Source organism: Schistocerca gregaria, chromosome 6, assembly GCF_023897955.1.
Source record: "Schistocerca gregaria isolate iqSchGreg1 chromosome 6, iqSchGreg1.2, whole genome shotgun sequence".
Lineage (NCBI taxonomy): Eukaryota > Metazoa > Arthropoda > Insecta > Orthoptera > Acrididae > Schistocerca > Schistocerca gregaria.
In genome coordinates this window covers 177754395-177768182 of record NC_064925.1, presented here as the reverse complement: position 1 = coordinate 177768182, position 13788 = coordinate 177754395, and the positions used below count along the sequence as shown (strand labels likewise).

At 36.7% G+C, this 13788-nt stretch overlaps 1 protein-coding gene across 8 annotated transcripts in view; it reads right to left on the bottom strand.

The window, feature by feature from the left end:
- Nucleotides 1-13788, bottom strand: part of LOC126278680 (ankyrin repeat and IBR domain-containing protein 1-like) — a 579195-nt gene that overhangs the window by 125669 nt on the left and 439738 nt on the right. For all 8 annotated transcript variants that reach the window (XM_049978928.1, XM_049978932.1, XM_049978933.1 and 5 more), the window contains 2 exons: nt 12953-13107; nt 3002-3193 (listed from right to left, as the gene is read on the bottom strand). In XM_049978928.1, coding sequence (XP_049834885.1) covers nt 3002-3193; nt 12953-13107 — 347 coding nt within the window. The remainder of the gene's footprint in view (nt 1-3001; nt 3194-12952; nt 13108-13788) is intronic.

The window sequence follows — 13788 nt, the reverse complement described above, 5'->3', positions numbered from 1 at the left end:
TACAGCCTTTAGCAGAATTTTGCTTTCTGCAGGTGATTACTGGACAGCCATTTTGCCTCTTTCTAATTTTATAGTTTTCCTGAAATAAGCCTGCTTTACGATATTATTATTACTTATCTATCTATTTCAGTTCGCTATTGAACTGAACATCAAGTAATTTTACATGGTGTTTCATTTAGGGTATGGCTATTTTTACCTATTCTTGCAACCAGTGGGTAATTGTAACTTCTTTGAAATTGCAAAATATGAGCCTTTCTTAAATTAAGATTCAAAATCATTGGTGTGAACCAGTTGTAGATGGGTGCAGCTATTGCCTAGGCTGTATGGTAAGGCTGAGTTTGGGTCCTTCTGTCTACATCCAAATGACTACTCCACAATTCACACTGAATTACTGGCCACAGGGTTTGTATAACCACTTTCAGACTTGGATGAAATAATTTTGGGTATTGGCTGCATCATCATAACTACTAAAACAGCTGAAGCGCCAATGTTCCACTTGCTGTGGTCCTCTTCAGGACACTTCACTGAAGAGGGCCATAGCAAGTCAGTCACAACATTGGCAATTTACCTGTTTTAATAGCTAAAATGATGTAGCCCAATAACCAAAACATTTCATCCAAAATTCCACATGCCATGGACGCCTAAGAACTTAGATAACCTTCAGACTATTTCTTGACCAATATCTGAAATTTCCTTCTAAAATAATTACTACTTAGCCCTTATTTAAGATAGTTGTTTATTATAATCAATAAAGACACATAACTGTTACAGCTGTATGCTTTAACAAATATGGAAAATGAGATGCTATAATTATGAAAATAAGAAAACTTTTTTTGACAAGTGCTATGCATGTCTGTGAACTATACACTATTAAGTAATCAGTAGCAGAATCATATCACTGAAATTGAACAGCTTTTCTGGAAGTACGATTTTTCTGTTATCAGAAGAAGGTTAGTGGTCTACAGTATGATACACCCTAATCTTCATTTTGCTTTCTTAAAGTAAAATTTATGCTCACTACAACAGGGGTATGTAGATGCAGGAGGATAAACAACTTCAACTGAAACCACATAACCTGACCTACAATCAATCAGTCTCAGTTTCCATTAAGTAAATCACTGACATTTTCCATTTTTAAGTGGACTCATAATTACTGTCCCAAGTTATACATCAACAATCATGCTTTACTGTACTACTTAAATGTAATTGAAGTGTATATTACCAGAAATGTAATAAAATTTTTTAAATGATTTTGTAATACCTTCAGCTGATATTTAATGTATTTCATCCTAGTAAATCTTGGGATATGACTTGTTCTTATGTTAAATCCATAAATTGATACTAATGCATTCAATGTACAATGCTTTGATTTTATATATGTGAAAATGGTCTCAGGCTAAAACTGTGGGATCATACACCAAATAAAGGAAACGTCAGCTGCAAGCATCACAAGATCATTTAAAAAATTTATCACAACTGCAGACCTTGTCACAATGAAGATTGTAATAAAGCATAGTTACCATGAATGAGCTGACAGTGTCTTTGATCTCTCAACATCCCAGTCCTCCCTTTTCTGCCATCTACAGACAATATTACTTCAGCTATGATCTTTCTCTTCCCTGCACCTGGATTTCAACTTCATCCCAATATTTCACTTTACCCTCCTATGCCACTTCTTCCTAGTGTTCATGCATATTTTTCTAATTTTTAATTTATGCCTGGCTTAGAGTTCCATATTGAATTGAATGCCTTTTTGGATACCCTCTTGTGAACCCTACCTCCTCTCATTCTTCTTGAGAAAGTAGCAGAGAATGTGATCGCTCAGTGTTGTAGGGTTCATATGAGTAACATTACCATTGAAAATAGTTCTCCTCCTACAAATAGTGCTTCTGATCTTTTCTACAAGTATTTAGAGTTAGTCAGTCCGGAACCGCGCGACTGCTACGGTCGCAGGTTCGAATCCTGCCTCGGGCATGGATGTGTGTGATGTCCTTAGGTTAGTTAGGTTTAATTAGTTCTAAGTTCTAGGCGACTGATGACCACAGATGTTAAGTCGCACAGTGCTCAGAGCCATTTAAACCATTTAGAGTTAGTGCTTGTTTCCGCTTTTGAGTTTATGATTTTCTTTGAGTCAACCTACAATTTTCCCCAAGAAAATATATGGTCTGAATGTTACTATTAAAAGTTTTAATACTATTATAATTAATCATAGCTTAAAGTGAAATAATCTTGCAGCCTCGGACACTAATTTACCTAAGCAGATTAGTTTGCCACACAGTGACACACTGCACATTTGTGTGATAATCTTGAGGTGGCTAGCAGTATGCTTAAAGGGAAATTATCTCTGAAAGACTGGACATTAAAAAAACATATCAATGAACTACAGATCATGCCTTAGAAATGAAGGAACTTACTGTAAAGACATGCTCTTTCAAGCAAGCAAGCAAGCAGTATACAATACATATACATATCACATACATAACATAAAAATTGTGAATCAGGTTACAGATAAGTGCCAGGATGTGGAAGTGTGTCTCATCTTAACTTGTGGAACATACATGGTGAGATGAAAATAACCAAAGTGAGGAGGAACTTAACTCAGAAACCACCACAAAAAAATTCAATTTTCAATCTCAGGTGCATAAGTAAGGCATAAGTATTTGTGATGCAATTCAGCTGTCTCCAAGAAATACAAAGATACCTCAGCACCTTATAAAATTATTATGTTCATCTGGTGTGTACAATAGGAAATTCAAATACAAATATCAAGACATGGAAACACTCCTAGGTGATTACCTCTCCACTTACATAGATCTGGTAATAAAAATTTTGAAAATTTTCCAAAATTCACTTTTTAGACAGAAATATGTATCTGATTTATATATATTTCTTCATTATGTTTGTAAAAAGTGATATGAAATTTCTCAACATACTTTGACTACAGTAATTTCAGCAATTGTAAGATAATGTTAGAGGTACACACCACTGTCCAAAAACTTACTACTGTTCCTTCCATTCTTCGAGAAGAGGGAGGAGTTTCAGGTGGAACTAGCCCTTTGGATACAGCTCGCACAAATTCATGACGCTTACGGCGGGCAAGAGCTGTGGTCTGGATAATCACTGCTCGAGGTGTTCGAAGGTAAGGCCGCGCAACCATCTCTGACAATCGTTCTGTGACCTCCTCAAGTTCATTCTGAAAAATGTTACAATGATTTTAAGCTACAGTGTTACCTATTTCATGCTTAAAAGTCTACAGTCAGTACAGCAGGAGACAGTTGTAATATTACAAGGATAGTAATTTCTTTCAGACATGGGTAATGCATATAAAAGTTATACTAACAGGTACAATACAAAACTTACAACACTCCATTCGAATGAGACAGTTACACACACAAGTCCCAATTATAACACCGGGGAACAAAGAAGAATATTTATGGATCAACAGAAAATAGTATTTTTAGCTAAACAGTCTCTTTTGTTAAGCAGCTGAACAAATTTACACTTTATCTTGTGACAGACTGCAGCATTATTGAGTGATTGATGAATACAGTACTAATAAAGAATCACTAAGAACAATGGATTGTTCTTGGAAAAAACTGTGTAAGAAGTTTAAAAACGTCAAATTTTTTAAGCTAGTGAGACCAGCAAAATGATGAAACAATTTAATGGAGTTTTCTGATTAATATGTCTGGTATTCATTTCTCTCATGTCTAAATCATGTAATCACTACTCTTTAATTTGATGCTCATAGATATAGCCAGATACTTCATGTATGTGACTCCAGTTTGGTAGATGAGTAATTTTTTCAGCTTTTTATGCACAGTACATTACATTTCATTACGTCAAGAGTGCGTAGCTATTATTTGGAACCATTAAATTTCTTTATTAGTGTACCCAGAAAAAAATGAAGTCCCTACTTTAATAAGGAACAACTGTTTATCTTGTAACCATTCTTACCAATAGCCACCTTGCCTCTACAACAAAAAATAACTGGAGAAAGATGTTACAAAGAAAAAGAATTCATGCTGAGATAAGTTGAACACTGTATCAAAGAATTTTCATAGCTCAACAACATCAAAAATATTAATCATCTATACGTCTTCCTGCATTCTAAAACAACTTTCTAATGATATATTTTCATATACAACTACATCGTCCAAGAACAGCTTCCAAGGGCTAATGATTGTTGCCTTAATGTAAGTTATCTATGAGTTCCCAAAATCACTGCAGATGAGTGCAGAGACAATTCCTTCAGCAAGGATACAACTGATTCCAAGGGTATGTTTTCTCCTGGTAAACCAGTTATCTAGGTTTAATGATGTCAGTGCTGAATAGATATTAAAACTCTAGGCTTCCTTCCTTTTACTGAACTAAGCAAACAACAGTTCTTGGTGGAGGACCTAAAAATAAACTTAATATATTACAAACACTATACTGGTCTGCTCAGCAAAATTATTCTCCCAAAGAAAAAGTGTTTTGCTCAAAGTTACACTCAATTTGAGGATCAGTTTACCCACTGCTTGTTATGTAATTTCCCCCACCGCATTCTACACTATGGTACAGTTACCTGAGACTGCAGTCATGTGTGTGAGTTGTGTTGTGTGTGTGTGTGTGTGTGTGTGTGTGTGTGTGTGTGTGTGTGTGTTGTGTGTGTGTATATGTGTATGTGTATGTGTATGTGTGTGTGTGGGGTGTGTGTGTGTGTGTGATCTATTGTTGATGGAGGCCTTAATGGCCGAATGATTTATTTGTGACAGTCTTTTTGTTGTGTCTATCTGCATTCATACATTCAATCCTGGATTTTCCATTGTTTGATACATAAGAACATTATCTTTAAAGTGTAACAAAAATAAAACACAGACATAAAAGATTTCTCCTTACTAACCTAACATACAATAACAATATTACGAAAAGGGAAGTTGCTACTCACCATATAGTGGTGATGCTGAGTCGCAGATAGGCACAACAAAAAGACTTTCACAATTTAAGTTTTTGGTCATGAAGGCATTCATCAACAATAGACGACAGACACATATCCACACACACACACATACACACACTCACACAAATGCAACTCACACACACAACTGCAGTCCCAGATAACTGAAACCATACTGTAAGCAGCAGCACCAGTGCATGATTTTAAGGAAGAGGTTGGGGCAGTGAGGGGGAGGGATAGTATGGGGAGGGGGGGTGGCAGACAGTGAAGTGCTGCAGGTTAGTCGGAGGGCAGGAGAGAGGGAGGGGGGGGGGGGGGAGAGAAGTAGTGGAAAAAAGAGAAATAAAAAGACTGGGTGTGGTGGTGGAATGTTCCAATTTCAGCACTACACAGCTGTCATTCCACCATCACACCCAGTCTTTTTACTTCTCTTTTCCACTACTTCACTCCCCCGCCCCCCACCTTCCGCCCTCTCTCCTGTGCTCTGTCTAACCTGCAGCACTTCACTGTCCACCACCCCGACCATACTATCCGTCCCCCTCCCCACCCCAGCCACCTCCTTACCCCCATCCTGTTGCCACTGGTGCTGCTGCTCGCAGTGTGGTTTCAGTATTCAAGATGGCGCCGGGTAAACCCTCCTCGTGTAATGATGTCTCAATTTCCATAAAAAGTGATAGTGATATGTGCAAAATTTGTGTAAAAAAGGTTAAGCGTGGTATCCTGTGTATCGAGTGCAAGTCGTGGTACCACGATAAATGCGTAAAAGTGAATCTGAAGTATATAGAAGACAATCATGATTGGACATGCCGTCAGTGCCTTACGAGTGCCATGAAAAACGAAACACTGTACACACTAAAATCAAAAGAAACAATAATAAGGGCTCTATCAGACGATTTAGTGACTATAACAACGAAATACCAAGAACTCCACAAGAAATATCAAGAACAGGAAATAAAATACCAAGGATTGGAGCAAAATCATCGCCTAGCACAAGATGCCGTAAAAGATCTTTCTACGCAAAAAAAGTGGCGAGTGCCGATGCCGACTAAAGCATGTAAACAAACAGTAAGTACAGCTTTGGTGATACCGCTATCAAATAAATACTTGGTTATAGACGAAGACTGTAATAAAACCACAAGCCTAGCACAAGATGTCGTAGAAGATCTTTCCACGCAAAAAACGTGGCGTGTGCCGACTAAAGCATGTAAACAAACAGTAAGTACAGCTTCGGTGATACCGCTATCAAATAAATACTTGGTTCTAGATGAAGACTGTAATAAAACAGCAAATAGGGATGAACCAGAATCAGTGACTAAACGTCCAATAAAGTGCACAGTCAGGAAAATTTTTACAACTAATAAAACAAGGAACTACAAAAAACGAGTTCTTGTGCTTGGAGATAGTCACGCCAAGAGAATCGCCGAGAAAATGAATGAATACAGTTCATCATTTACGGCCGCAGGAATAACTAAGCCAAGCGCGCCTTTGACTGAGATAATGAAAAACAGTAATTCACTAAATGAGTTATCTAAGAATGACACGGTCATAATCATGGGTGGAAGCAACAATGTATACCGAAACGAGGGTAAATTTGCCACACAATGTCTAAAAACAACACTACTGAACCTCAAAGTGCCGAATATCGTAGTCACAAGCATGCCTCATAGAAATGACCTGCAGGACAACTCAATCGTAAATTTGGAGCTTACAAAAATAAATAGACAATTTCGTAAAATATGCAAGTATTATCAAAACGTAACATTCTTTGAGCTTCCCAATTCAAGAGAACTGTTCACGAAACATGGTCAACACTATAACAGCGCTGGGAAGTCGTGCATTAGCAAAATGCTGACAAAACTAATACAAAAAGACAACCACGCTGTAAGAAATACAATTGCAATACAGCCAGTTTCTATCAAGGAAATATGAAAACACCTTAACAGCTGCATAACTAGTAAGTCAGTCGCAGCCACAGCATCAGTGCAGCCAGGATCATCACTTGAACAAGAAGAGGCAGCGCCAGAATCATCTTCAACAAAAACAGCGAGAAAATGTGAGGATCCAACGGAAGAAACAGTGGCCAGTTCATCAATCAGTAGGATAACCATAACACCCCATCACCAAAAGGATTTTTTAGACCAAGGCAAGAGAAACGTAAAGACTACAAGGTAAGCAGTGCTCAGTGCTTCTCAGTCTTCCACCAAAATATGCAATGCATAAGAAACAAAGTGCAACAATTAGAAGTGGAACTGCAGTCTATTGACAGCTCACTTGTTTGCTTAACAGAACATTGGTGTAACGGTTCAGAATTATCAAATGTAGCACTACATTCATACATTCTAGCCTGTCATTACAGTAGAAACACTATGAAATGTGGTGGATCATGCATATATGTGAAAGAGGGTATTATGTATAAAATTAGGAATGACGTCATGGCATTAAGTGAAGATAAACACATAGAAATATCTGCTTTAGATATAAAAAACCTAGATGTATTCCAAAGACTAACAGTACTATGTATTTATCGTGCTCCCAGTGGTGACATGGACACATTCACTACAAAGCTAACCCAAGCATTAGATATGGTCTCCGGCCCCAAAGGCAAAATTATCATTTGTGGAGATCTAAACATTAACATGATGAACCCAGATATGTTGTACAATAATTTTCTGAACATTATGTATGCCTATGGTGTATCACCATTAATTAACACTGCCACTAGCATAACCAGACATTCAGCTTCAAGTATTGACCATATGCTAACAGACATAGAGAAAGATAGATGTGACGTTGTCATAGATGACCTTGGCATCGCAGACCATTCCAGTCAGTTATTAAAATTGGGTATAGAATTAGATAATAACACTAAAATACACAAGTACAGTAGGGTTTCCTCTAAGTCAAAAAGAGCTCTATTTGCTGCACTACTTAACAGTGAAACATGGGAGGAAGTGTACAGAGAACCTACTATAAATGGGAAGTTTTCAAATTTTCTGTCAGTATTTAAATTCAGGTTTGAAGAAGTGTTCCCTAAAGTTCTAAGAATCACTAAATCATGCAACAACAACAGCTGGGTAACCAATGGGATAAGGAAATCTGCTGAAACGCTCAAGCACCTCAGCTCAATGAAAAACTACCGTAATGATTCAGCATTTCATAACTATTATCATAGATACAGAAAGATCTATAGAAAAGTATTGTTAGTGGCTAAAAGGTACCAAAATGACAAATTTATAGAAAAAGCCAGTAATAAAATCAAAGCAGCATGGAAAATCACCAAACATGAAACTAATAGGAAAAAATTAAAGCCAGTAAACATACAGTTTCAGCACAATGATACCAAAATAAATGATCCCAAAAAACTAGCAAACTTTGCCAATAAATATTTCAGTAACATAGCTACCAGACTGCAACAGAAGTTCAACAAAACAAAGCAATCACAAACTCTGAACAAAATAGCACACACAATGATGCTACGACCAACCACAGCAGAAGAAGTATCCAATGTTGTGAGTAACCTAAAATGTAAAAATTCAGCAGGCATAGATGAAATACCTGTGCTTACTGAAGGACTGCATAGACAACATCAAAGACCCATTAGTGCACATCATCAATGAATCCTTCTCCATGGGTTGCTTCCCAGAAATACTAAAGCATTCAAAAATCATACCTATATATAAGAAAGGTGACCCAGAAATCATAGAAAACTACAGACCAATCTCATTACTGTTATCCTTTTCAAAAGTCATAGAGACCATAATGAAAAACAGGCTCATGGGGTACTTAACAAAGTTCAATCTTCTGAGTAAAGAGCAATTTGGTTTCCGGGCTGGCAAAAGCACAAATTCAGTTGTAGCTCACTTCTCAAATGTTATCCTTGAAGCACTAGACAAAGGAGACCACATAACAGGGATCTTCCTTGATTTGACCAAAGCATTTGACACAGTAGACCACACAATTTTGCTAAACAAACTAAATGCACTAGGAGTAAGAGGAGTAACAAACATGTGGTTTCATTCATACCTGCAAAACAGGTGGAGATCACTCAAACCAACTCCAATCACACCTTTTCACACCTTTCAAACCCAGAATACATCAACATAGGAGTCCCCCAAGGAAGTGTGCTGGGCCCAATCCTCTTTTTAATATACATAAACGATTTTCCACAAAGTGTCAGACATGGTGAATCAGTTCTGTTTGCTGATGACAGTAACATCCTAATCAAAGCTGAGTCGCCAAGTGCAGTCAATGAAAAAGCTGAGGAAACACTTAAGCATGTATGCCAATGGATAGAGACTAATAAATTAACCCTAAATGTAAAAAAACCAACAGTATTAGCTTCCACTTAAACAGAAAACCGAACAGTAGCAAGCTAAAAGTTAATGACGAGCACATAGAATGTGTACCATCAACAAAATTTTTAGGCATGCATGTCGACTCTCAACTAAATTGGACCAAGCACACTGCGGTACTTGGAAAGCGAATAGCTTCAGCATGCTATGCACTTAGGATTATAAATTCAGTGTGTAGTAGCCGGTGTACTAGAACTGCATATTTTGCGTATGTCCACTCTATAATTAGTTATGGCATAACCTTCTGGGGATCAACAGAGCAGAACAGACAAACAATATTTAAGTTGCAAGAATGGGCCATACGAATCATAACAAAAAGTAGCAGTAGATCCCATTGCACAGAGTTATTTAAATCTTTGGGTATATTGACAGTTCCGTGTGAATACATTTTGCAGACAGTAATATACATAAAAAGACACATTGACCAGTTCCCGATAAACAGTTCCATACATGCACATGACACCAGACACAGACAACACTTACACCTCTATAGGAAAAACAAATCAAAAATTCAAAATAGCATGTTATATAATGGAATTAAATTATACAATAAACTTCCACAAGGGATCAAAGACATAAGCAAAATAGATAACCTGGGGAAATCGCTAAAAAAATATCTCTCGGAAAAGTGCTTTTATACTGTCAATGATTACTTGAGATGATGTGAATGCATAGAAATATGTAAAAATTAGCAACTGTGTCATTAAGTGGTTTAAAAATGCATCTTGTTATAATATTCATGAATTCCGATTGTGACAATTATAAATTTGTGTACCTATTGTATATTCTCATGTTGACAACATTCATACAATCCTGATTGTCTACGGATGGATAAATAAATAAATAAATAAATAAAATAAATAAAAAAGTTATCTGGGACTGCAGTTGTGTGTGTGAGTTGCATTTGTGTGTGTGTGTGTGTGTGTGTGTGTGTGTGTGTGTGTGTGTGTGTGTGTGTGTGATCTATTGTTCACAAAGGCCTTAATGGCTGAAAGCTTGAATTGTGAGGATCTTTTTTGCTGTGCCTATCTGCGACCAAGCATCTCTGCTATATGGTGAGTAGTAACTTTCCCTTTCATAATTTTGTTACATTCCATCCTGGATTTTCCACTGTTTAACATACTACAACAGATAGACAGAAATATGCATGGATAATGCATCTACTAACCTCTCTATCACGGCTATGACTTTCTGAAGTTTTTCTGTGAAATGAGGTCTACCTTACCCATTATTTTCTCCATACCACCCATAATAATTATTTGTTGGCCTCCTAGTCTCCATGACAGTATACACAACCACTATGCCTAATGCCACTACAAAACATGTAGCATTAATGAGAATCTAAACATGGTACAAAAAATTGTACCTGGTGGTAGTTACAATAAAAAATTCATTGATTTTAATAAACAACAATGATAAAAAAGTGAATGTAGCTACATAACAACAAAAATAATCAATTTTTTAAAATAAAAGTAATTATAATACCTTTTATATGCGTGTTCCCCTGCTGCTGCTTAGTGAGTGAATTTTTTATCCATCTAATTACTTATATTAAATTTCACATTTAAGAAATTATTCATGCAGAAGAAATATACAAACACACTGCCATTTTACCATTGCACAAACTCCCGTATGGCGGACATAGTAATAGGCACCCCTGGCACAGAAACCAATAAAAGAGTTGAAAACATATAAGTCATCAGGTCTGGATGGAATCCCTACAACATTGGCCCTTTACTTAGCTTGCATTTATTGCAAATCTCTTGCCCAGCACAAGGTCCAAAATGACTGGGAAAAAGCACAGATGACTCCTGTATCTAAGAAGGGGAAAAGAATGGATCCAAAAAATTCAGAATATATCCTTAACATCAATTTGCTTTAGAATCCTTGAATATTTCAATTTAAATATAACAAATTTCCTTGAGACAGAAAAGCTTCTGTCCACTAATCAGCATTGTTTTAAAAAAGCATTGCTCATGCAAAACTCAGCTTGCCCTTTTTTCATATGATATCCTGTGAACTATGGATGAAGGGCAACAAGCAGATTCCACATTCTTAGATTTTCGAAAAGCATTTGACACTGTGCCCCACTGCAGGTACAAGCATGCAGAATAGGTTTCCAGATATGTGACTGGCTCAAAGGCTTTTTAAGCAATAGAACCCAATATGTTGTCCCTACATCAAGTATTCATCAGAGACAAGGGTATCATTGGGGTGTCCCAAGGAATGTTATAGGACCACTATTGTTTTCTGTATACATCTGGCAGACAGGATGGACAGCAATCTGTGTTTCTTTGGAGATGATGCTGTGATGTACATGAAGAACTCATAACTGAGTGGTTATAGGCGAATACACGATGACGTAGACAAAATTTCTAGCTAGTGTCATGTAAAACGGCTAGCTCCAAATGTAGAAACATGTAAGTTATTGTAGATGAATAGGAAAATAAACTCATAATGTTCAAATACAGCATCAGTAGACAGAATCACATTGATTAAATATCTAAGCACAATGTTGCAAAACAATATGAAATGAAATAAGCATATAAGGGTTGAAGTGGGGATAGTGAATGGTCGACTTCAGTTTATTGGAGGAGTTTTAGAAAAGTGTGGTTCATCTTTACAGGAGACCACATTCATAATAATAGTGAGACCCAATTTTGAGTACTGCTTGAGCATTTGGGATCCACAACACATTGGATTAAAAGAAGAAATCGAAGCTGTTAGGTTTGTTACCGGTAGGTTCGAACAACATGCAAGACATGGACAGAAGCTGATGTTTTTATCAAGGGGCACTACTAAGAAAATTTAGAAAACTGATTTGAAGTTGACTGTAGAATGATTCTACTACCAGCAACGTACATTTCATGTAAATATCATGATGATCAGATGAGAAATTAGGGCTTGTATCAAGGCATATAGACAGTCATTTTCCCATTGCTCTATTTGTAAGGGAGATAGGAAAACAAATGACTATTGGTGCTATAGAGCTCTCTCTGCCACACACTATACAGCGGGTTGTGGAGTATGTATGTAGATGTAGGTGGAGATTTTCTTCTTTCATGGTGGGAAGTGGCAATTGCTCCTTTTTTCTGTGTTACTGTTATATTAATGTAATCTATGCCCCTATTTTCAATTTGTCCTTCCCTTTATATCTGATTTGTGAACTGCTCCTCAGGTTTTCAAAACTCACCTGTTGCCAGCATTCAACCATTAAACTTTTTCTTATACTGTTACCTCTCTAGATCTAGAATCCTAGCTCACTTTCCTATTTATTAACTAAATGAAACACTTTTTTAGCCTAGTTACACAAACTTCATTATTACTGTATGACCTAGGTCTTGTGCTATAAGCTCATTTTCTAGAAAATGGGTTTATAACCTGCAACCTATGTTTTACAATAACAATAAAAATTTTCATTGTTTCCTGTTTATATAACCTTCAGTCCTTACTTGACTGTCTTATTTATGTGACTTTTGCCTCTTTTTATTTGTCTGTGTCTGCTTCCATTTGGTAAGAAATTTTTTTATGTATACTTGTAAAGAATGTCAACTTAAAATTTTGATGCAACAGCACAACTAACATAGAAAATTTTTGATACAATATTGCAACTACATAGAGGCTACAACAGAAATTTATGTACAAAAATAAGTTCTCTAACCTGCATAAATTCAAAGATGGATTTGCTGTAACCATTATCATGTAGATAATACCCATGTACATATGAGCCACAGAGTACCCTACGTGCTTTCAGTAGTTCTCGTACACCATCTTCCACAAATCTAGCTCCTTCTGGTCCCAGTTGATTAGTACGTTCTGTCAACAGTATTAAAATATTTTTAATTATAACCTCTTCTTGGTTTTTCTTAATCAGTCTGCTGTTCAGAGCTACAGAATACATGTTACAGATACTTTTGTTACTGTTAAAAGAATTGCACAAACTGAAAGGAAAATTCACTTGTGAATTTTCCCTTTACATGGAAAATCTGGAAATAAAGAGTGTGTGGTGCATATTGATGAATTCTTCCAGTACAGGTGAAGGATACTAATTTCTTCCCAATCAGTTTTGTTAGCTGGAAAGAAATGGTCCTCACCACACCTTTTTAAGAGTTAAGTTGGAGAAAGTATGACATTCTATGAGTCAGGACATGGAACATCACAAGTTTGAAAGTTATAGGGAAACTAGAAAATCTACAAGGGAAAGGCAAAGGCTCAGTTCATATATAGTGGGAAGGGAGAGGGAGGGGGGGGGGGGGTGTTAGTGAAGTGAAATGGAAAGAAGACAAGGATTTCTGGTCAGACGAGTATAGGGTAATATCAACAGCAGCAGAAAACAGTATAATGAGAGTATGATTCATTACAAATAGGAAGGTAGGCCAGAGAGTGAGTTCTGTGAACAGTTCAGTGATAGAGTTGTTATAATCAGAACAGACAGGAAACCAACACTGACAACAGGTACACATGGCAATGTCTCAAGCAGAAAATGAAAATATAGGC